This window comes from Thalassophryne amazonica, chromosome 15 (assembly GCF_902500255.1).
Source record: "Thalassophryne amazonica chromosome 15, fThaAma1.1, whole genome shotgun sequence".
Lineage (NCBI taxonomy): Eukaryota > Metazoa > Chordata > Actinopteri > Batrachoidiformes > Batrachoididae > Thalassophryne > Thalassophryne amazonica.
This window is the reverse complement of record NC_047117.1, coordinates 94407493-94432746: the sequence shown is the minus strand read 5'-3', so window position 1 is coordinate 94432746 and position 25254 is coordinate 94407493. Positions and strand designations below refer to the sequence as shown.

The 25254-nt window shown below is 42.5% G+C and overlaps 1 protein-coding gene across 1 annotated transcript in view; it reads left to right on the top strand.

Moving 5' to 3' along the window:
• Positions 1-25254, top strand: part of nt5c2b (5'-nucleotidase, cytosolic IIb) — a 51639-nt gene that overhangs the window by 10159 nt on the left and 16226 nt on the right. Inside the window, exons 2-5 of the mRNA XM_034187827.1 lie at positions 2963-3079; positions 12884-12957; positions 24373-24490; positions 24918-25013. Coding sequence (XP_034043718.1) covers positions 2963-3079; positions 12884-12957; positions 24373-24490; positions 24918-25013 — 405 coding nt within the window. The remainder of the gene's footprint in view (positions 1-2962; positions 3080-12883; positions 12958-24372; positions 24491-24917; positions 25014-25254) is intronic.

The window sequence follows — 25254 nt, the reverse complement described above, 5'->3', positions numbered from 1 at the left end:
CGTATTTGGATAAGTACTCTTATTCCTACATTACAGTGTTGTGTCTGATTAGAGGTGGAGGTGGTGGTTTCCACCCCACGTGTTGTTGGGTGCAGCCGCACCCACATCTGACTGTTTCTGTTCCTCGCCAGCAGTACCGGATCCGACGAGCGGAGGCAGTGACCACCTGGGAGTTCGGGACTTGGCGGCTCCAGTATTCCCGGGGTTCGGTGGCGGAGGAAATCGGGTGGTTCCGGTTCGACTTGGACAGACGTCTCCTATCGTCGAGCCTGCCCACACGACACCGTTGGAATTCGACTTCTGACCGAAATTGTAATTTGTTGTGTTTGTTGTGCGTGTTCACAACAGTAAAGCTTTGTTATTTGACTTTCTTCATTGTCCGTTCATTTGCGCCCCCTGTTGTGGGTCCGTGTACTTACACTTTCCCAACACTCAGGTGCCTCCTGTTTCGACTGATCATTCTTGAGATGTTTCTACAGCTTAACTGGAGTTACATGGCACATGGCAGCCCGCCTGGAGTTTGCCAAAAGGCACCTGAAGGACTTTCAGACCATGAGAAACAAAATTATGTGGTCTGATGACACAAAGATTGAACTCTTTGGTATGAATGCCAGGTGTCATGTTTGGAGGAAACCGGACACCATCCCTACAGTGAACAGACAGACAAATGTCCTTGAGTGGCCCAGACCTGAATCTGACTGAACTTCTCTGGAGAGATCTGAAAATGTCTGTGCACTGACGCTCACAGATTTGTTCAGGTTTGTTGTCTTCAAGCATTATATGAAAATACTTAAGTTTTCCACTTTTGTTTGTAAATATCAGCCTGTTTTGACCTCATTTTGTTGAAATGTATTTATGAAATATTGCTTTATCATAAGAATGGGTAAACAAATATGAGTAACAGGAATACACAAAAATAAAGAAATACCCCAAGTTTTAAAATATTCTGAACTTTGAAGACTTTTGAAACCTTCTGGGCAGAAATAGTGTCACAGAAAATGAGATGCTTGGTTTTTTTTTGTCTCTCATATGGTTTTAGTGTGTTTGTTTTTCTGAAGCGTTCCGTGATGCCTTCACATACTGGCAGAACAACCTGTTAGTCTCACATTCAGCTACAGTGCAGTTGTGTCAAGAAGCTTGGCACAGAAGAAAAACAGCTCTGCAACAAAGATTCACTTCTGCCTCTGCTTTTGCACCGACACACATGAATAAACATGAACGTCTGCAGTTTTTAAGCTTGCACATCAATGTACACGACCGTTTCTTCCTGTAAAGTGTTTGTGCCTGTTGTGCCGACACAGCACTTGAGTTGCCCCAGAAATCTGCAGAAATATAATCTTCCTCAGCTGTCTTCACTCATTTATCCTTCCTCAAAATTCTGCGCTCCACCGTCTCTTGTAGGTCTGAACGCTTTCAGAAAGTCGCACTCGTGGTTTCTTTGGGTTTTTTCTGCACTCCTTTGAATGTGTCGCACTTTAAGACAGTCGGAGGACTGGGGATGTCAGAATTGGTTCCCTGAGCTTTTTGTGAGTTACCAGCTCCAAATGTTGTCCATGTGGAATTTTTATTGTTGGCTGGGTGTTTTTCTGCGGTTGGCATCGCTCATGTTTCCTGTTCTTCCCTGTCAGATGTCTGCCATATGTCAAATGTTTTGCTGTAAGTGAAGTGAGTCTGCAAGTAAGTTAAGGCAGACGACTTGAGTTGAACCTCTACTTGTCTGTGATCCCCCGCCATCTTCACTTATCCAGCAGAATGGGATCTTTGTCATGTGACCTGTATCAACTGATAACTGCTCTTCCTGCTTAGTCACTTTTTATATAGTTGCTGCTGTACTTCCTGTGTGCTTTTCATCTTTCTTCCTGTTCCACCTGCACAGTTTTACTGCATTATTTAGGGGAAGGGATTGTACAGTCGCATTCCTCCACCAGCTTCTGCAGCAGCATCATCATCATTTTTCTGCTGTGTGTGTGTGTGTGTGTGTGCGGGAGAGAGAGAGAGAGACTCTTCAAATAGCCATCTTACAAGTTGAATAACTTTTCAGTCAGTGTTTACGGTCGAGTAGGTGTCATAGTGGATCAATATGTAGACCTGGGTTTGAATCCTGCTCACATTCCTGTCTCTGTCCTTGGACATGAACCTTAATGGACAATGTCCATTTGGGGACGTGATGGTCTAGTGGTTAAGCGTTGGGCTTGAGACCAAAGGTTCCTGGGTTCAAATCCCAGCCTGACCAGAAGATCACTAAGGACTCTTGGGCAGCATCCTTAATCCCCTAGTTGCTCCCAGGGTATAGTGATCGCCTTGCATGGCAGCAGCCTGACATTAGGGTGAATGTGAGGCATTGATGTGTAAAGTGCTTTGAGCATCTGATGCAGATGGAAAAGCAGGATATAAATGCAGTCCATTTAATGTCTCAGTCCACGTAGCTGTAAACCTGGCATCCCGTCCAAGTGGAGTTGTAGACTCTCTTGATGTAACAGAATTCTGTGATAAGCACCGGCACCAACAAGTCCCTGTAGGACTTATGCCTTCTTCTCTTGTATAAGGTAAATGGTAAATGGACTGCATTTATATAGCGCTTTTCCATCTGCATCAGACGCTCAAAGCGCTTTACAATTATGCCTCACATTCACCCCGATGTCGGGGTGCTGCCATACAAGGCGCTCACTACACACCTGGAGCAATAGGGGATTAAAGACCTTGCCCAAGGGCCGGCCCTTAGTGATTTTTCCAGTCCGGCGGGGATTGGAACCCAGGATCTTCTGGTCTCAAGCCCAACACCTTAACCATTAGACCATCACCTCCCCTGGTAGACCAGGTGGATCTGTGGGAAAGGAGCTGCTGTTTTCATGTTGTAAACAAACCACAATTCCTTGACTTGAGCGATACATTTATTTATTTTAAAGGTGTATTGTTGGCTTATTTTGTTTGTGACCTTATGTGCTGCTCTGCTCCTCCATAGATATTACATTTTGATGATGACGACTTCATGGAGCGATAGACTGCAAAACTATGCAGACATGCCCGCCAACATGGACGGCCTGACCATGAAGAAATACAGGAGAGAACCCTATCACAGGTAAGGACTTAAATCAGGGTTCAGGGTGGCTATAGCAAAGAAAGATGTCACGTAGGTTCTGCACTCAACTGGCTCCGACTGTCTCTACTTTTAGAATTGTGTAGAATGTTAATTTTACAAAATGATACGATATGATCAAATATGAACTGAGAATGGCTTCTTTTGAAAGGTAGAGGCAACATACAAACAAACAAAGCTTGTGTTGACTGTCCGACCCGGCTCCTGGACCAGTCCTGTATGTTCTCCTGTCTACTTGTTGTCCTCTCACACTTGCTTGGTAAATGCTAGTGTTTCTTAGCTCCTGATTGATTAACACCTGTCTGGATAAATTAGCTGTGGCCGGAGCAGGAAGAGGTAGAAGAAATACACGGGCCGGTTGGTCACTCCTGGAAATGTCAGTGAAATAAAGATGCAGAGGCGACATTTGAAGGTTTCAGGGTAGGTCACGGCTACGCCTGAAGTAAAACCTTAGTGATCTGAGGAGACGTGTTTTTTTTGAGTTGTGAGCACCCATTAATTTGTTTTTTGGGTTGCTTTGCCGTGGCAGCAAGTTAAATAAGGTAGCTTTGAGCCACATTATCCATATGGGCTTTAATCCCATCAGCGTGTTCTGGGTCCATCTCGGGGGTTTCAGCTGACTTTGGATGTGATCATCAGATCCCTGAAGCGGCTCAACAGAGTCCTTTCAAGGCAAATTAACAGCGTTTCTACCGTGAGCTCCTTTCAGATTTTAAAGCTCCTCACTCGGTGTAGAAGGTTTAGTTCTGCAGCCCTGCAGTGGAAACTCGTTTGTCCAGTTATATCCATGAAAATTCAATAAGGTATATATTATATTCCAATTCTAAGGTGGAACTATGACAGTATATAAAGGTATATCTAAAAAGGAAGAGTAAAATAGGAGAGTAGAAAAGAGTATGAGGGCTGTCAATAAAGTATAGGTCCTTTTTATTTTTTTCAAAAACTATATGGATTTCATTCATATGTTTTTACGTCAGACATGCTTGAACCCTCGTGTGCATGCGTGAGTTTTTCCACGCCTGTCGGTGACGTCATTTGCCTGTGAGCACTCCTTGTGGGAGGAGTCGTCCAGCCCCTCGTCGGAATTCCTTTGTCTGAGAAGTTGCTGAGAGACTGGCGCTTTGTTTGATCAAAATTTTTTCTAAACCTGTGAGACACATCGAAGTGGACACGGTTCGAAAAATTAAGCTGGTTTTCGGTGAAAATTTTAACGGCTGATGAGAGATTTTGAGGTGATACTGTCGCTTTAAGGACTTCCCACGGAGCGAGACGTCGCGTAGCGCTCTCAGGCGCCGTCGTCAGCCTGTTTCAAGCTGAAAACCTCCACATTTCAGGCTCTATTGATCCAGGACGTCGTGAGAGAACAGAGAAGTTTCAGAAGAAGTCGGTTTCAGCATTTTATCCAGATATTCCACTGTTAAAGGAGATTTTTTTTTAATGAAAGACGTGCGGACGGGTCCGCGCGTCGGGACGCAGCCGGCGCGGAGCGGCGGCACAGGAAAAACACCTCCGTGTTGATAACCATTTGTAAAATCCAGGCGGCTTTTGATGGCTTTCAGTGGAGTGAGTATATGAGAAATTGTTTAACACCTGGACATGTTCCAACTTGTCCTTAAGGCTTCCAACGGAGGTGTTTTTCCTGTGGCGGAGCGTCGCAGCGGCTGCGAGCCGACGCTGCAATCCGTCCGCACATCTTTCATTAAAAAAATCTCCTTTAACAGTGGAATATCCGGATAAAATGCTGAAACCGACTTCTTCTGAAACTTCTCTGTTCTCTCACGACGTCCTGGATCAATAGAGCCTGAAATGTGGAGGTTTTCAGCTTGAAACAGGCTGACGACGGCGCCTGAGAGCACTGAGCGACGTCTCGCTCCGTGGGAAGTCCTTAAAGCGACAGTATCACGTTAAAATTTTCACAGAAAACCAGCTTAATTTTTTGAACCGTGTCCACTTCGATGTGTCTCACAGGTTTAGAAAAAATTTTGATCAAACAACGCGCCAGTCTCTCAGCAACTTCTCAGACAAAGGAATTCCGACGAGGGGCTGGACGACTCCTCCCACAAGGAGTGCTCACAGGCGAATGACGTCACCGACAGGCATGGAAAAACTCACGCATGCGCACGAGGGTTCAAGCATGTCTGACGTAAAAACATATGAATGAAATCCATATAGTTCTTGAAAAAAATAAAAAGGACCTATACTTTATTGACAGACCTTGTAGAGTAGAGCCACTTAGGTGCCTCGTCTTGAGAACCAGGGATGGTAGGTTAAAAAGCTTTTTTTTTATCCCATGGGAACTCTCCCTACCCACCCAAGCAGCTCAAGAAAAAGGTATATATAATGTAATAAGACATCACAGGAGAAGATTATCAAACACAAAGGAACCAACTATTTCTTGGTTCTCATTGTTTCAGCCACTTCCCGGAGTCTCTTACCAACTCTTGAGATTTGCAACATAAACATGACCTTTGTAAATGACCTTTGCCTTCTGGAGTCTGCTCCCATTTTTACACCAGAAGTCTGAGCCATCACTGCTGATGCTCCGTCAGTTGACCCGTTGAGCTCATGCTTCGTGGTTGACCCTCACTCACTCTTCAGCCTTATGGACCAGCAGTGGCGTACTTCAGATACTTTCCTCAGAACAAGGAAACCAGAGTCTCTTCTTGGAATCAGGGAGGGCACTGGCTAATGCCTGGTGGCCGGCTTACCTCTGTGGAGTCCGGTCAGGTTTAGTGGGGAAGAGTAACATGGTGTCACTTCATGTGGAGCCACCACACACGAGGACGGCTACAGGGATCTGGTAGGAAGAGATTCAGGTGGAAGCCTTCGAGTGCCGAGTTCCAGCCACAGAATACAAACATTTTGACATAAAATCAGACAATCAGGCTACACTTTCTGTTTCTTGGGCTTGTAGTAACATTTAGAAGATCTTTAACTGTGTCCTCCGGTGACGTAGTTTAGAATCAGACTGAAATACTCTCATTTTAACCAAAGTCACAGTTTTTTTTTTTTTTTTTAATGATTAAAGTCATTTAATGTATTATCAAAATATCTTTTCTCTCAATGGAGGAATCTGGTTGTCTTTGCTCTACAAACCAGTTTTGTTGTCTTGGTGTTTATTTACTTCATTTGGATGGTGTTTGGGTGTGGGTTTTCTCTCATTGTTCAGGAAACATTCTTTGCCAATGTGTCATGGCACCAGACGTCTGCTGTTTTCGATGTGTGTCTGTGTGTGGTTCTTTACTGTCCCAAATTATTGTGATGAAATTGTTTTGATATGAAGTTGCTTGGATTGGAGTCGGTTGTCGGTGCAGTTGTTGTTGTTGGACTTGTTGACAGAAAATGTTGTGCATTCATGAACTTGCACCAGAGTACGGTGGTATAGTTAGTTAATGTAACAAAATGTGTTCTTCAGTATTGATGTTGTTTCATCTGTCCTGAGGGACCAGGAGCTCACACCGAGAGCTCGCCGGCATTTGAATCCTCCATGACTGGACCCAAAAAAGTCTGTCAGGTTTGGTACCATGAAACACAGGCAAGAAGGTTGTAAGAGGAGTGTGTATCCCAAATATCTTTGGTCCGTGGCTATTTGGTGTTGAGTCGGCTAATTGCGCCATGAAGGTCAGTGATGAATGGACTGACACACACATACGGGATGGAAACTATTTCTATTGCTACTGTGCAGTGATGGTGGCTGAAAAACTGTCCTCTAAAAGTGTCTGAACCTTTGTTTGCTGCTCTCTGAGTCACCCACCACAGACACACATTTATTTAAGTATGTATTTTTAGAGTCGGGTGCACGAAGGCGGTTTGATCGATTAAGTCAGACTGTAAGCTTAGGTGGGATTTGGAAGGTGACCTTTAAAGCTCATTCTCTCAAAGTAAGAGCTTAGCTGAAACAATGCCCCATGATAGCGTCATCTGTCTTTGAATTGAGATAAGCTTTGAATGGCTCTCTGAGCGGGAAGCAGTGGAAAAAGCCGGCTGATGCGCCCAGAGTGAGCTGTGAGGGGATTCTCTTGGAGCTATGGTCTGGCCTGTGTGGGCTATTTGAAGCTGTACAGTTGTCAGCGCCGTCAAGAGTGAAGGGGACAATGATAAGCACACACATTGTACATGCCAGAGATCTTAAGAGAGTTTCCGTGGCCGTCCTTTACAGCCGCTCTCATCGCACTTGGTCAAATCCTGATTTCTGAAGACTTACAGCCGATTGGTGCTGACAATCAGAATATCAGATTTGTTTCTGAGAGTGTAGATGTATGCTTTTTTCTAGAAAAGGCATTTACAAACAAAAAAAAACTAAACCTGACTGACATGACTTATGGACATGCCAATTGACAGATGATTGTCTGCTTTTTCTTTGATTTGTGTTGATGTCATGAAGGTCAAAATGGGCTAATTTGGATTTTTTTTTTTTGTAGTCTTTAATATGTGTGTAGTTTCTCTTTTCTAGTTTTAAGATAAACGGGTTTTACAGCTGTGATGTTGAACCGGGTTAAATCACATTTTTAAACTGTCTTCAGTCTGGTTGTGCTGTGCCCTTTACAGCTGTCCTGGACTGGCTTGAATCAGCTTTGAATGGCTTTAAAGCAGATTTTAGCTGTTGCTGATTTTTAAGTGATTTCTTGTGATTGTTTGTTTGTTGTTTAAAACAGGATTTAAACTGGCTACAAGTACATTTGACTAGTTTTTACAAACCAACTAATGTTGTCGGATTTTGGATAGTTTGGTTGTTCGATGGTCATAACATCTTAAAAATCTCAAACTCATAGATTGATCAGTAATGACACTAATTGTTAGTTGTAGCATCTACGGTAGATTGAACCAAATCTTGGTTGGTTAAGTGGCTCGGACCAGGCCCGGACCGGGTTTTACTGCATCTGACTTGTGATTGTTCTGGATGTCTTTGAGGGCCCACAAACATCACGCCACACAGCAACAACACCGACGCTGATCAACGGCACACAACAGAGAACGATGCGGAATGGCCACAATCATTTTTGCAACAAGTCAGGGAATTTTTGAAGCAAAGAGAGAGGGAGAGAGAGGGGGTGTGGGAGGGGACACTGTTGTTGGAGCAGCGGTGCCCAGAGCAGGTCCTTCAAACTGAGCTTCAGTTACACATGATGTATCACCAGTCATTTGCTGGACACAGACCTCAGTGGGAACTTGTTCATTATGGATCAGCAGCGAGGTATTTATCGAGCGGTTTAAAGTTTACTTTGAAATGTCTTCTTGTGTTGTCATCATTTTACCTTTTGCCTGGATTTGTTTGGGAGCAGCTGTGTGCCGACTTGAGTTCAAATACCTGCGAGTGCAGATGCACCGAGCGCTCTGTTACAGGCGTTACAGAGAACCGAGAGCGGCGCATGTGTCCGTGTCAGCTGCTATGATACCATTGTCTGTCCGCGCTGGACTGTCAACCTCCAGGATTAGTCAACCTAAGACACTGATAACAAATCTTTGTCAGAAGGTTGAGTCAAGCTTGGATTAAAAAAAAAAAAAAAAGAGCACAGCCAGGGATCTTTTTAACCATTTTATTTATTTTTACACACTAGCGTGTTTACACGTTGTTTGGTACATGATGAAAACTGTCACCTTGATATAAATTAATGGTATGTTTTAGTGAAAGAACAAGGTTTTGGGTCTGCACCTGATTTTGTAGATGATGCAAACACACTGCCAACTGTTTCCTGTATTGGTACAGCATTGCTGTACTTGTTGATATCCATTAGATTCTATGACATGTGACATATGCTACTCCATAACATTGAGTCACAGATCGTCCAAACTATACCCTTTTGGAATCTTTATGTTCAGACAGATAATGCGATATAGTTTTGATTGTTTAGAGCATTTGTTAAATTTTGACCCCTGTGTAATTCTTCAGTTGACCCCTACCTGGCTGCCTATTAAAAATTCAAGAAGCTAATTGGTTTTTCAAAAGAGTAATATCTAAGGAATATTCATGTCAAATTTGGTGCTTCTTTTGCCATTTGAAAGATTCCTCTGTAAATATACTGTTATCTGCTGTGGGGAGTAAGGAAATTGTGGGGAATCCCTGGTGACACCATGGGGAACCCCCAACAACAACGACAAATATGGCTGCTCTTGTTAATGACTCTTGCGTGGTTGTAAGACTGAAAAATATGTCAGGGTCATAAAAACACTGTATTTGGGTAAATTCTTGGAGATGAAGGTGAAATTCAGTGTGCTGTGACACTTTAACTGCTTAGAAAAACTCTGAACAAACCGGCCTCCAGTAATGAATGTTTGCTGTATTTCACTAACCCTGAGTTGTATATGAAGATCGTAATTATAATGAACTGTCAAACTGGAGTAGTCACACACGAGCCTAAAGAACATACGGGTATTTTTAGTTTGAGAGGTCCTGCATTTTATACTACTGTGTGACTTTGTATGACTAAATATTAGTTATACGAAAGGGAGAACAGATGAGTCTTTAATCTGGACTTGGATGTCCAGAGAATCAGACTGTTTTATCTCTGCAGGTGGGACAGGCACACGGTAAGAGAGATCTATAGCCTGCTGACTTTTTTTTTTTTTTTTTTAAATCTTTGGAACACACAGCAGTCCTGCCTCCTGAGAGCACAGAGCACAGTACGTAAGGTTTAATGAGATCCACCAGATAGAGATCCATGAAGGATTTTCTATATTTACAAAAAATCTTAAACTCTGACCTCATACAGACGGGAAGCCAGTGGAGGGTAACCAAAATCATGGGATTATGATAAGCCTTTCTTCTCCTATTCAGAACTCTAACAGCAGCATTTTGAACCAGTTGGAGATCCCTGGTGTTGGACTGTAGTAAGGCAGAGAATAGGACATGACAGTAATTCAGTCTAGATGAGACAAAGGCAAGGATCAGAGTCGCTGCATTAGGCATAGACAGGACAGGCAGAATCTTCCCAATGACAGAAAGCAGTCCTCGTCATTTCTCTGATGTGTAGGTCAAAGGACAGTATGGGATCAAAGATCACTCAAGATTTTTCCCTTTGTCACAGTGATGGACACTAGTTCAAGGTTAATGTTAGCTGGTCAAACTGATCCCTGTGTCTCGCTGGACCAGTGACCATCATCTCCATCTTGTCAGAATTGAAAAGTAAGAAGTTAGTAGACATCCAGTTTTTCACTGCAGCCAGACAGTCCTCTAAAGTTCTAGTGTGGGTGATATTATCTGCATTCACTGGCACCTACAGTGCATCTGGAAAGTATTCATAGTTCTTCACTAATACAGCCTTATTGCAAAATAAATTACATTTTTTTTCTAAAAATTCTACACACAATACCCCATAAAGACAATGTGAAAGTTTTTTTTGTTTATATATATATATATATATATATATATATATATATAATTTGCTAATTTATTGAAATACAGGCAGCACAGTGGCTTAGTGGTTAGCACTGTTGCCTCACAGTGAGAAGGTCATGGGTTCAATTCCCACCTGTAGCCTTTCTGTGTGGAGTTTGTGTGTTCTTCCCTTGTTTGCGTGGGTTTCCTCCGGGTGCTCTGGTTTCCTCCCATCTTCCTCCCATCCAATTTTTAAATTGTCCGTAGGTGTGGGTGTGTTTGTTTGTCTGTTTGTGGCCCTGTGACAGACTGGCATCCTGTCTTGTGCTCTATGACTGCTGGGATTGGCTCCAGCTCCCCCGTGACCCTTAATTGGACTAAGCGGTTGAAGATGTGTGTGTGTGTGTGTGTATTAAAATAAAAAAAAAACTATGAAATCACATGTACATAATTATTCACAGCATGTGCCATGAAGCTCAAAACTGAGCTCAGGTGCCTCCTGTTTTCACTGATCATCCTTGAGATGTTTCTACAACTTAATTGGAGTCCACCAGGGGTAAATTCAGTTGGACATGATTTGGAAAGACACACACCTGTCTACACATAAGGCCCCACAGTTGACAGTCAGAGCACAAACCAAGCATGAAGTCCAAGGAATTGTCTGTAGACCCCTGAGACAGGATTGTCTCGTGGCACAAATCTGAGGAAGGGTACAGAATTATTTCTGCTGCTTTGAAAGTCCCATTGAGCACAGTGGCCTCCATCATCTGTAAATGGAAGAAGTTCAGAGCCACCAGGACTCTTCCTACATTCCAAAATTCTCTGGTCTGATGAGACAAAGATTCAACTCTTTGGTGTCATGTTTGGAGGAAACCAGGCACCATCCCTACAGTGAAGCATAGTGGTGGCAGCATCATGCTGTGGGGATGTTTTTCAGCAGCAGGAACTGGGAGACTAGTCAGGATTGAGGGGAAGATGAATGCAGCAATGTACAAAGACATCCTGGATGGAAACCTGCTCCAGAGCGCTCTTGACCTCAGACTGGGGCGATGTTTCATCTTTCAGCAGGACAGTGACACTAAACACACAGCCAAAATATCAAAGGAGTGTCTTCAGGGCAACTCTGTGAATGTCCTTGAGTTAAAAAAAAAACTTTTTTTCATGTTGTCATTATGGGGTGCTGTATAGTAGGTTTTAATTTTCTCGAATATTCTTACCATATGACATCATGAAGATCTAATGGAGGAGGGGGTCCTGATGGTCCAGGTTGTTGGATTGTTAGCTGGGTTAATTAAACATTTTTGACAGAACTTTGTCCAAATGTTGGTGCTTTTCCAGAGCTGATACTGTTAAATTGTAGGTTGGATGTACTTATGATACAAGTTATTTAATCACATAGTGAAATGAACTCATTTATAACTTTTTTAATTTAACTGGAACCACTGTAACCAGCTGTTGATGATAAACATCTGGATGCAGCAAACAAAGACCCAGGATCAGAAGTGTGTTTGTGCTGCTCTACTTTAAGGTTAAGAGTTGACTATTTTACATAGTTCAAGATTAAATTAATCAACTGTCCACATTCCAATGAGCTTCCGTTTATGGGTGATTCTTTAACTACGGGCACTATTGGCCTTGTAAATGTAACTTCCACCACACCATTGCCTTACAATATAAAGCGCCTTGGGGCAACTGTTTGTTGTGATTTGGTGCTATATACATGTGCTCTGATGTCACTGTTTATCTCCATAGAAACTACCCAAACAATCTTTCATACAAACTGTTTAGGGACATTACAGTGTTGTGGTGGAAATTACGGCAATAGTGTGGGACAACTACATTTTGTTTAAAAAAAATCACAACAGTTGTATGACATTGAATACCCCAATTATGTTTTGATTATTTTACTGATATTTTAAAACATTAGAAAAAACGTTTCTTTACCATTCATTTTTATCATTGAAGATCAAAAGTGTGGGTGTGGGACAAGCACAAAACGGCAATATTTGCATATAATGATGGTGAAAAAGTCATCATAGACTACTAGAACAAATTTCTTAACACACTTTTATTGTAAAGATAACTAAAAGTGTGAAATGTCCCCTTTTTTCTGTTTTTCATACAATATGATCAAAGGACATAAGTGCCCATAGTCTAAGAATCACCTTTATGTCGTGGCCCTAATCTAATCCTTTAGAATGTCCTTTTGTAATTCACAGGTTTGTCCTGTATGTTGATGTGGAAAAACAAACAAAAAAAATCTCAAATTATGTTTAAAAAAAATCATGAATACAGTCTGATGTGGCTACCCGGAGCAAAGGGGGAGGGGCCAAAATAATGGATTTTTAATTTGACTTAGAATTTTTTGGGGAGTAAATATGCTGAGTGAGTTTAACCTGCTAGAAGACTTTTAACAGTTTTGATTATTACATCGTTATTACGATATTCATTCCAGATTGTGTTTTCTTTAGAGTGTTTGTGAACAGAAGCTTGGCGATGGAGAAGATAAAGTGCTTTGGCTTTGATATGGATTACACTTTAGCAGGTAAGATCAATACACCGTCATGATTAGATTATTGATTTTTGACTGGATTATTGACTGATCTGCAAATAGCCGAAGAGTTAATATAGTCAGAGAAAACAAAACGCTTTTCTGTCCATGATGAGTAGAGCTGCAACAATTAATCAAATGATCAATTATTCAGTTAATCCATAACTACTTTGAGATCAGTTGTTGTCAGCTTGACTTCTTCCACAGGTAGGGGTGGAGTTAAGTATGAATAATCTTAAAATGCCATGAATCAGTTATGGGAATAAATTTGGTTTTTCCACCTTTGGAATGTGGAAACCAGATCCCGTGTTAGTGACGGGTGCTCCGTCAGTCCAGCAGCAAATGGTTTGTGGAATATGTACATATCTAAAGTTCTGGGATCTTCCTCCAGCATTTGGTCATTGTTAGACCATCTCAGGTATGCGCGCTACAATTACCCTTCAGGTTGTCAACTCCATTTTTGCCAGGACTGCCACATCCCCTAAACCGCGGCGTGTTTAGATCGTCCCGAGGGATATTTTGTAACTGTATGTCAGAATTATCTCAAATTTACATGTTACTGTGACTCAGCTGCAGTTGACGGCGCTCTCACCTATAAATAAGCCTGCCCCTAACCATGAGGTCACCTCTGTCACATGTGTTTGTGGAGTTCACTGGTGATGGCCCCCCTGGGGAGCAGGATCTCTGGCTCTGCTGTCGGTGCAGGAGATTTCACACACGCTCAGCTGTTGATGTGACTCTTCAGGGACGCTCATAACCAAATGCTATTGTTTGCTGTGTGTTTGCTGTGTGTGTGTGGGGGGGGGGGGGGGTGTTTACAGACCACACCACATCAACACCATGGACTCGGTAGTTTTAGGGAGTAATGAGCTCCTTGGCTGCGTACCGTTTTTGCTGCCGGTCATTCCGTATGCAAGTGTTTTTGGTTATCAGAGGTCATGTGATGACATGCTTGTATTAATTTGTGCACTTCTCTGAACATACACCAATCAAAACAAACAGCTGCGGAGACTCCAAAAACTAAAGTACTTATCAGTACTCGTTTTCAAATGTTTCCGGCAGCGTTTACGTCACTCTTCGCCAGCGGTGGACGCAGTTCCACTAATCAGCTAAACGCTAATTAGCGAAGCTAACTTTTTTTGTTAGATTAGCTTTTTAGCTAAGTTTGAAAACCATCAGGTGACCAGTTAGGTTCCGCTAACTTTCAGTCCGGTAACATTTTTTTGCTGGTAAAGTGAGTAAAGTTTAACGGTCAAATGTTTCTAAACCCTGAACTCTTAAATGTTAGTTCTTGTCTGTTGTGTGTCTGTAATGTCAGGCCGCTGTGAGGAGCTCAGCCCCTCCCCCTCCTGAACATTCTCCCTGCCTTCACTGTGCACGTGTCATTTCAGAGCGTCAGCAGCAGTTCACTGATTATCACCTGGTTTCTGCTTCAGGCTGCCTCCAGTCATCATCTGTCTCAGCAACAGATATCTGAAGCTTTTGTACAACAATCATTTCCACATAAATTCAGCATTATTTCATAATAAAAGACAGTTGAAGCGATCAGAGCGCCACAGCAGCACCGGTGTTCTGTCGAGATGAGCTCCTGTAGCATAAATTGACTGTGTGTGCATGCAAATCTTTACTTTATTAAAGTGAAAAGTCACTTACTGCTAAGACAAAACTTAAGTGGGTTTTCTTTGGTGGGGAAACTCAGCAAGACAAATGCGGTGTAGATTTTACCAGTCGTTTTGAACATAATACAGGTGAGTCATTCCTGTGTTTAGAAATACGAGTATAATAGAAAAAACTGTGACTTCTAATACTGCGATTTACTGCTTTTGATAAAGATTGACAGTGTTTGGGATCTTATTTTTGATTCATTCATTTTTTCGTGTGTTTGTTTTGTGTTTGATTGCCTTTGAATTTACCCAGAAGCCTCTGCGGTACTTAAACTTGAAACTGGCTTATCAGTAGCCGACAGTGTACAGTGTCAGTACTAAAAGTTAGCAGTTTGCGGTAACATCTGTTAATTTTTTAATTTTTTTTTTTATCAGTTTAGAGTTATAAACGTTAACTTTTCAGTTAGTGGTTTAATGGTTATTGAAGCTAACTTTTAGTTAGCTGTACCCACCACTGCTCTTAGCAAGCTTCCCAGCGCACTGTTGAACTGAGCCACGGATTAATTGCTAAATTTACGTAAGTGTGATGTTGTGTCATGATGACTCCTTTTTAAAATAATAGCTGTTCATTGATTTTCTGTTTCTTCAGCTTTGTAAAACTTTGTCAAAACCTTGTAAGCATTGGAATGGTCTGGAATGGTGGTTTGTCTTACCACTGTCTCCTGTGTTCTTGCTAAGGGGGTTAGTAAGGTTAGACCTTACTTGTGTGAAGTGCCTTGAGGCAGCTTTGTTGTGATTTGGCGCTATATAAATTGAAAATGAAAATTGGGTGTGAAGTGTGTCATCTCCTCACTGTATGGAGCACTGATCTGCGTGCGTGATGCGCATGCACTTTTTTTTTTTTTTTTGGTGCTGCCATATTCAGATGCTTGTTACATAGTTTCAGAGCGTCCATTCACATTGCTCCTACACACATCAATTAAACATGTCAGTAAACATTCATGGGGCAAAATGCAAAGCTCACTGCTTCACTTTAGGGAGCTTTGGCAGCTGCTCTCTGCTTGGGGTCTCCGGTGCATCGCCGTAGAAGGAAAACTTTTTCGGAAAACCTCTTTTGCTGGGGTCCGCTGTCTGAATATCAGTGCACCAGGTTCCAGCGCACTTTGGCTCTTACAGATGGATGACAGATGTACTGTGTGGTTGCACCACAGGTTGTCAAGAAGAAGCCGCTGAGCCACGTCTGAGTCTTAATTGTTAATCAGATTATATTAAAGTCTGTTTCTGATTGGATGTCAGTTTAGTCACAATCAGCCGATGGGCTCACACTCAAATAAAAACCTGATGGTCAGTCTCCACTTCAGGATTAATGCTCATTGATTAGAGGTGTTGAGTAAACCTGCTGCAGTTAACTATATGAATGCAGTTTAAGGAAATGGAAAATGTATTTATGCACATTTTCATCTTCTTATGTCGATTGATAAGTGCAGTAGATGTTGTACAAATACATCCACTCTGGGGGAAAAATATGGACTGAGATGTCTACAAATCAAAGATGCACTGAAAAAAGAACCAACTTCAAAAAACTGTTTCAATTGGTAACATCTAAATGAATCAGGTTGTTTGGACTTATGTTTGTAAGGTAGACTTGATCAAACTTACTAACTTAAGTTCAAACAACTTGATTCATTTAGATGTTGCCAATTGAAATAATTTTAAGTTGGTTCAACTGTTCTCTTTTTTTTTTTTTTTTTTCTTTTTTTTTTCCAGTGTACTTCATGGTGAAAAGCACCAGATATTTAATGTCATTTGACGGCAGTGACACACTGCATCATTTGCTGAGAATTGCATCGTTCAGCTTGCGGTCGCTCCACTGGACGGCTTGATTAAATGTTTGTTGGCTTTAGTGAAATCATTCAGTAAACCTACAAACTAATAATTGTTTGTTTTTTAATCTGTTTCTTTCTGTGAAGATAATCCTGTCTGACGAATTCTGTGCACTAAACTTGACATTTCTGAACCCTGTTTTGTGCAGGATTACAGACTGTTCTGTTCCGTCGTCCTCAGTTTAACCCGTCACGTCTGTCAGTAGAGCGCCTGTTACTTTGCTGACGGAGATAAATGTCAGCACGGATACTTTTAATCATTGACTTTCTGAGTAATCAGTTTGACATCCAGTGCTGAAGCTTTGTGTCTCACGTGGTCTCTATGTTCCTCAGTGTGGCGATAAAGTTGAGCAACGTATGTTTTATAACCAAGTATTATCAACAGTGCGAGACAATATTTCCTCATGTGTCCTTTGTTCTCCTGAATGGAGAAATACGACTTCAGCGCTTCAGCTCACTGAAGGCCGGCTTTCACCGAGATACACACCAGTTCTGTTCACAAGCCTTTGCCTGGAATGTTGATTCCTCAAGCTAATCTTACACACACACACACACACACACACACACACACACACACACACACACACACACACACACAGAGAACATAACTGATTGTTTTCTACAAGTCTGAAAAGCTTCTGTAGTTGAAGATGGCTTCTAACCTAGAAAGGTAACTGGTTCAGGTTCTCACTGGAGGTTCATGGTGTGGAGTGACCCGACCTCAGTCTCAGCAGAATGCGATCATTTGTGGGTGATTCTTAGACTACGGGCACTTATTATGTCCTTTGATCATATTGTATGAAAAACAGAAAAAAGGGGAAATTTCACACTTTTATAGTTATCTTTACAATGAAAGTGTGTTAAGAAATTTGTTTGAGTAGTCTATGATGACTTTTTCACCTTTTTTCAGCATCATTATATGCAAATATTGCCGTTTTGTGCTTGTCCCACACCCAGACATTTGATCTTCAATGATAAAAATGAATGGTAAAGAAATGTTTTTTCTAATGTTTTAAAATATCAGTAAAATAATCAAAACATAATTGGGGTATTCAGTGTCATACAACTGTAGTGATTTTTTTTTAAACAAAATGTAGTTGTCCCACACTATTGCTGTAATTTCCACCACAACACTGTAATGTCCCTTTAAACAGTTTGTATGAAAGATTGTTTGGGTAGTTTCTATGGAGATAAACAGTGACATCAGAGCACATGTATATAGCGCCAAATCACAACAAACACTTGCCCCAAGGCGCTTTATATTGTAAGGCAATGGTGTGGTGGAAATTACATTTACAAGGCCAATAGTGCCCGTAGTTAAAGAATCACCCTTACTGCAGCAAAATTTATTTTGACAGCGATGAGCTTTGGACATTTATACTCCATGTGGACAAATCAGTCATTGTGTTACACCGCAGAAATAAATGTGACAACACGTGCACTCTTTAGTGTGCATGTCACTATGCATGACCAGATATCGATAGGAAACTGGGTTGAAAATGGGCTGCATTCATATAGTGCTTTTCTGTCTGAATCAGAACCTCAAAGCGCTTTACATTGATGCCACACACAAACACCAGTGTCAGGGTCCATACAAGGTGCCCAACTGCACATTGGAAGCAACTCTATGATTAAGGACCTTTCCCGAGGGCCCTTAGTGATTTTCTGGACTGGTGGGGGTTTGAACCAAGGATCCTCTGATCTCAAGCCCACCGCTTAATAGGTATGGGTATTGATAAGATTTTATCTATCAATTCCGCTTATCAATCCGATTCCTTATGAATTCCTCTTGTGAATTTTCTATGTACTAAAAGTAGGCTTTATAGGTTTTCTGTGTCAACATTTTATTGAGTCTTAAAGTAAATGAATATGAAATTGGTCACTGGATCCTTGATCTCTGGACATAAATAGAAATAAACAAAATCTGTAGTTTTTGTCAAAAGCATTTCCTTTCAGACATTATTAGCATGAATGTCTTTCCATACACCTGAGCTGAGCTCTTGCAGCTGGCTGTGCCGCACATCAGGATGTAATTCATCAAGAATGCAGGACGTCTCATTTTGGGAGGAAACAACATTTTAGTCAGTTGTAGTTTCTGTATTACAACATTTGGAAAGAGGTGCCATTTTATTTAAAGCAGTGATTCGCTTTGTCCAGTGAGACATCGGCATCAATTTGACCAGTTAACGCTCAGCCTCGGCTCGTGTGTCATACATCACACTGACAAAGTGAAGAACCTTGGGGGAATTTTTGATCCTACGTTGTCCTTTGACCTCCACATTACAGATTACAAGGACTGCTTTCTCCCACCTGCAACATATAGTGAAAATTCATCCCATCCTGTCTATGGCTGATGCTGAGACCCTTATTCATGCGTTTTGTCTCTTCTAGATTGGACTACTGTATTGTTCTATTTTCTGGTTTACTGCAGTCCAGCATTAGGGGTCTCCAACTTGTTCATAAATGCTGCAGCCAGACTTTTGACATGAAGCAGAAAGTTCAACCACATTACACCCATTTTGGCATCTCTTCACTGGTTTCCATTAAGGTTCTGCTACTAGTCTATAAAATTGTTCACAGACTGGCACCTCCCTACCTAGCTGACCTAATTAAACCTTACGTACCGGCCTGGGCTTTGCGTTCTCAGGGTGCAGGACTACTTTGTGTCCCTAAGGTGAATAAGAAGTCTGTGGGTCACAGAGCTTTCTCTTATCATGCCCCTGTTCTGTGGAATGATCTCCCTGCATCAATAAAACAGTCAGATTCTGTGGAGATTTTCAAGTCCAGACTTAAGACGCATTTATTTTCCCTTTCATATGGCTAGCATACTGGTACAGTTTTGTTTTGCGTTTTTTACTCTTAATTAATTTTTTTTAGTAATTGGAGCGGGCTGCGGCCTCAGCTTGACCAAAATTCTGTGTCTTTTAGTGAAGTTTAGGGCTAGTGGCCGGCGATCACCCTAGTTTTTACACATTATACTGTATTTCTTGTCTTTCTGATACCTGATTGTGTTTTTTTTTTTCCTCTCTAAGGTGCAGCTCCATCTAGAGATGGGTGTGGTATTTGTGCTGGAGACCCTCCTGTCCTGTGCGTCAACAGCTTTTCCTGTATATTTGTTTTGTGAATTGTTCTGTAATTTATGTCTGTATCATGGCCCAAGCAGAGGGTCACCCCTTTGAGTCTGGTCTTCTTGAGGTTTCTTCCACAGAGGGAGTTTTTTTTCTTACCACTGCTGCTCTGGGAGTTAGTAAGGTTAGACCATACCTGTGTGAAGTGCCTTGAGACAACTCTGTTGTGATTTGGCGCTATATACAGTGAGGAAAATAAGTATTTGAACACCCTGTGATTTTGCAAGTTCTCCCACTTAGAAATTATGGAGGGGTTAGGCCGTCCTGGGTTATGGACCAAGGTGAGAGCTTGAGTCACTGATCAACGATGGACAGTCTCGTGGACGTAGAGGTCCAATACTCTGTGTTTTCATTCCAGCCTAACACTCTGTTGCCACTCCCTCGATTAGCCGTCGGCACACGGTAGCCCCTCCTCCTCGTACTCTGTGTGTAAGAATTCCACACGGTTAAATTCAACGCCTGACGTGAGCCTCCGTGTCAAAAACAAGAGACTGCAGTGATTGGAAAAAGACAGCAGAGGCAAGACCATGCTTAAAATAGGTGCACTGTGAGAGGAGCATGACAAGGCGATGAGGGGGAGCAAAGGGTGTGAACACGAGGCGTTTTGGTCAGTGGCATGTGCTGTTGCTCTGGGCAGAGAGCCGAAATCTGTGTTTACATGGAGATGCTGGATGGGGGCTGAACTGCAAGAGGTTACGTGATTGTACTGCAGAGAGAAGGACTGACAAACACTGGGTCAAACACGCATATGATGTGTGTGTGTGTGTGTGTGAGTGAGAGAGCAGTCGTCCAGCACAAAGTGCCCCTTCACATTTTTTGCACCACTTGAACAGAGGTTTTGCTGATGATTGTTGGGGACAGGACGGACTCTTGGGGACAGTGTTTGTCCCTCTGTGCTGACCTCCCAAACAGCCAGCAACACGCCACATTCACTGTATTAATAACATCTGACATAGTCTTTCCTCCAGTGTAACATAACCTTTGAATTCCCTGCCAGCATCAGTCTGTGTTTTTATTTCTGTTACCCGGCCTTGTTGTGGGTCTGGACGCCCCCCCGGCCTTGTTGTGGGTCTGGACGCCCCCCCCCCCCGGCCTTGTTGTGGGTCTGGACGCCCCCCCCCCCCCGGCCTTGTTGTGGGTCTGGCTGTGACACTGATGGGGGGGGCACACTCTCAAAGATGAGTGATTTTTCATTTTGACGCCTGCTCCCGTTTGTTTGCCGACGTGCTGGAGAACTTCCAAGCTTCTGTTTAGAAACTGCTGAAGAGTGTGTGTGTGTGTGAGTGTGTGTGTGTGAGTGTGTGTGTGTGTGTGTGTGTGTGTGTGTGTGTGTGTGTGTGTGTGTGTGTGGAAAGGAAACGGGCCGTTTTTAAGGCTGTTTGGTGGTTTTGTTTTAAAGAAGTCACAGAAAGAGTGGCACAGAATGTCCCAGGTTGCAACTCTGCTTGCCGTTTCATCACTCATTTTCCTCAAGTGGTGTGTGTGTGTGTGCGTGCGTGCGTGCGCAATAGACACCATGGTTTTGTTTTTACATTTTTATCTTACTGTATAAAAAAGACTTCATAATGTTAAAAAATGACACTAAAAATATTTGCTCTTTGTCACTTAATCACATGCACAAAGAACACGTTTACTCGGTATTTGGGTGATTCTTAGACTACGGGCACTATTGGTCAGACTACTTGAACAAATTTCTTAACACACTTTCATTGTAAAGATAACTATAAAAGTGTGAAATTTCCCCTTTTTTCTGTTTTTCATACAATATGATCAAAGGACATAATAAGTGCCCGTAGTCTAAGAATCACCCATAAATAAATAAAATCTTTGCAAAGCTTCACACTGGAAAACTGCTTTCCATCTGAGGCTGTTGCACATTATGCAGCAGAAGAAAGCCATTTGGATCCTCATCCCTGAAAGGTAAGGAACCATTGGAGAACAACAAGGGTCCAGTGTGGTGCCGAGCAGTTGTCACTCGAGGCGATGCCCAGGTCCAAATGAGGGAACGTCATTTCTCGCACTGAGGTTGACCGTCTTTCACTGGGGATGAGGGAGCTTGGAAGGCTCTGGATTGTAGTGGCAGCACTTGTTGAACGTCGGGTCTGCAAACCTTGAAGTGGTCAGATCTCACTGAGTGAACACGCCTACTTGGGCGGCAGATCTAAAGAGTGTCTGTTGCTGTGGTGGACTGGCTCCTTCCAGTGGTGGTCATAGTGGCGTAACCCCCGTCAGTGAGTGTATTAAGAAGCTGAGCAGGGTCCTCCACAGAAAGCTTTAGTATAGCGGTGCTGTTGGCAACTATAACTCCAGACAGGGGAAGTAGGAAACTGCAACTTCAACCTTCAGTCTTCTCTAAATACAGTATACAACTTAGGAGACAAAAGAAAATCTCTGGAATGAACTTAATTTGACCGCAATATTTTTACCTTTTTCATACATGTTTCCAAACTATCACGTACTTAAGTTCACAACATTTATTGAAACTAAAACAGTTACATGTACATTAAAATCATAGATATGATTAAAGAATGCTCCAGCAGTAACATCAATTCTTCTTTTATTCATCTTGGTCCTCAGTTGTTGTAAGGTGAGTCAAAGCTGAATGTTTCTGCTTCGTCTCCTTCAGTAGAAATCAGAATGGACCACAGAGGAAATAAGTGTTTCACTTTCTTGTGTCATCCATGCATTTTTAATGAATTTACATTGAACTCACTAAATAAAATCAATCAGTCACGGAGGCTGTCCAGGGCGTGATGTCATTGTTGTGTGATCGTCATGGCAGCAGCAGTGCTGTTTCCTTGTTGGTGAATGTGTGTGTTTCACACATTCTTTCACATAGTCTATGGCAACCGTGCTTCAAACGTGCTCCAGCAGACAGCCGGAAGCAAGCGAACATCTGGACATTCGGGAGCGAGCTGCAGGAGCGAGTCAAGCGGAGAGGGAGACGGAGCTTCTCTTCTGTCGGGCCTGTGGCCCAGAGGAGAGACACGCAGTCGGTACCAGATGTTAACCAATGGCGGCAGTGGCAGAGCACAAGTCATTTGGCGGAAAAGTGCTTAATCAGTGAAGTCCCACAAAAACAACACAGGGAGGATTTTTTTCCTTTACATGAGGAACTATAATGTCAGTGTATGAACCGGCAGTGTCCAGTCCACGCCTGAGAGCTGTTGTGTGCTGCCGCTGCCTCACAAAAACGGCATGTTAATGATGAATGAATAAAAACTGTGAAACAGATGATTCTCTTTTCTTGCCCTCAACAACAGACAAGAGCCCCGGTTAGTGACTTTAATCAGCAGAAAGTTGAGTCACGATTGATAGCTTTAAATAGTTTTGAAGATGGATGAATAAATTGTCAAATAAAAAAAAAAATATCGTGAAATGACGCCACAGTATAACGGCGCTATGATGAGAGTATAATGGGGCGGCACCATTATTCCATTATCTGGGGAGAGCCCTGCTCAGACCTGGGCACTCTGGGTGATGTGTCTCAGTCTACATTCCACCTGCAGTGAGAAATATCTCTGTGAGGGAAACTTCTTGTGGTGTCACTCTGGGTTTGTTGACCACCCCTGAGTTGACACTCCTGTGGTCATGGGTGATCTAGCACAGGCACCTCAGGATGGTTATGAAGACTATTGGTCCCCAAGGATTGTAGTGAAAACGGATCAGCGGTCCACAACTTTACAGTCTGTGGTGACAAATGGGATCCTTGTTCAAGTCCGCAGAGCAGTACTGCCGGCCGTGGTGTTCCAGTACCAGTGGTACAGCTAACAAGTCTCAGCATACATGTTATGGGGCAGTAGTGTTGAGTGTGTAATTGTTTCACTGTCCAGGCATTGTTAATTGCAATGTTTTAGAAATAATTTCCCAAACCAATCAAATCAATTTTATTTATATAGCGCCAAATCACAACAAACAGTTGCCCCAAGGCGCTTCATATTGCAAGGCAAAGCCATAGAATAATCACAGAAAAACCCCAACTGTCAAAATGACCCCCTGTGAGCAAGCACTTGGCTACAGTGGGAAGGAAAACTCCCTTTTAACAGGAAGAAACCTCCAGCAGAACCAGGCTCAGGGAGGGGCAGTCTTCTGCTGGGACTGGTTGGGGCTGAGGGGAGAGAACCAGGAAAAAGACATGCTGTGGAGGGGAGCAGAGATCGATCACTAATGATTAAATGCAGAGTGGTGCATACAGAGCAAAAAGAGAAAGAAACACTCAGTGCATCATGGGAACCCCCCAGCAGTCTACGTCTATAGCAGCATAACTAAGGGATGGTTCAGGGTCACCTGATCCAGCCCTAACTATAAGCTTTAGCAAAAAGGAAAGTTTTAAGCCTAATCTTAAAAGTAGAGAGGGTGTCTGTCTCCCTGATCTGAATTGGGAGCTGGTTCCACAGGAGAGGAGCCTGAAAGCTGAAGGCTCTGCCTCCCATGCAATTAGGTAGCGAACTGTCACATTTAAGAAGATCACTTTTGAAGTATTGCTTTTTTCTTAGTTTAATGAACTTCCAGGTGGTATTTGAATTTATGATGCGTTTCAATGTGATCACAAACACACGTGTTATTGTGCATTTGTTGTAAATTTCAACACTGTGGTGGCTTCATATGCCAGATTAGGTACCGAACTGTACTGCAGAACCATGGAACAGCATTATCTTGTGTAAGATACTGATGCAGGTGGTCAGATAAAGAGTTGTGTGTGTGTGTGTGTGTGTGTGTGTGTGTGTGTGTGTGTGTGTGTGTGTGTGTGTGTGTGTGTGTGTGTGTGTGTGTGTGTGTGTGTTTCTTTTCCAGTGTACAAGTCACCAGAATACGAGTCACTTGGCTTTGAGCTGACAGTGGAGCGCCTGGTTTCTATTGGTTACCCACAGGAGCTGCTCAGCTTTGCCTATGATCCATCCTTTCCCACTAGGTGAGCCCAAGCGTGATGCGCCCAAGAGATGAACATTCGGTCCATGTGTTGGACATAGACAAAGGTTTATTGAGAGACTGTGGTCCTGCTGCTAACACAGCACACACCCCAATGTGCTCAATTTATAAATCGACATTTTCAGGATGTTCTGAAGGTAATGGCAGGAAAATCTGACATTGTTGCACCCACACTTCCACTTTTTAAAAAAATTACAATAAGTGGGGGGTGGGTGATAATTGTCATGATGAACCCCCCCCTTTGTTTCTTTGTGGATTTTCCAAAGAGTATTTTCTTCTGAATTAGTTTTGATTGTGTTACTGTTACGACAGGAGTGGCAGCGAGGGTCATGTTGACCATAAGTATACCTGCCTGAGGAGACGGGCCGCACCATCCTTAGTTTATTGAGACGTCTGTGAATCTCTTTCAGGGGCCTCGTGTTTGACACCATGTATGGAAACCTGTTGAAGGTCGACGCCTACGGCAACATCTTGGTCTGTGTTCATGGATTCAACTTCTTACGGGGGTGAGTGTTCCTGAGATTCTGCCTTCATCGTGGAAAAAGTCACCAGTAAAGTTTAGGTGTTTGCTTAAGTTGTTTTGCCTCCAAAAGTACCATTAGGAACTAAAGAGTCCAAGACAGTTTAGCAACACTGTTCCATGGAACCATGTTGCTGTTCTACATTTTTGAAAACTTGTAGGCATCTTGTTTTATATCTTTGTGAACATTTTACAAAGATATAAGACAAAACTTTCATTTGATGGTC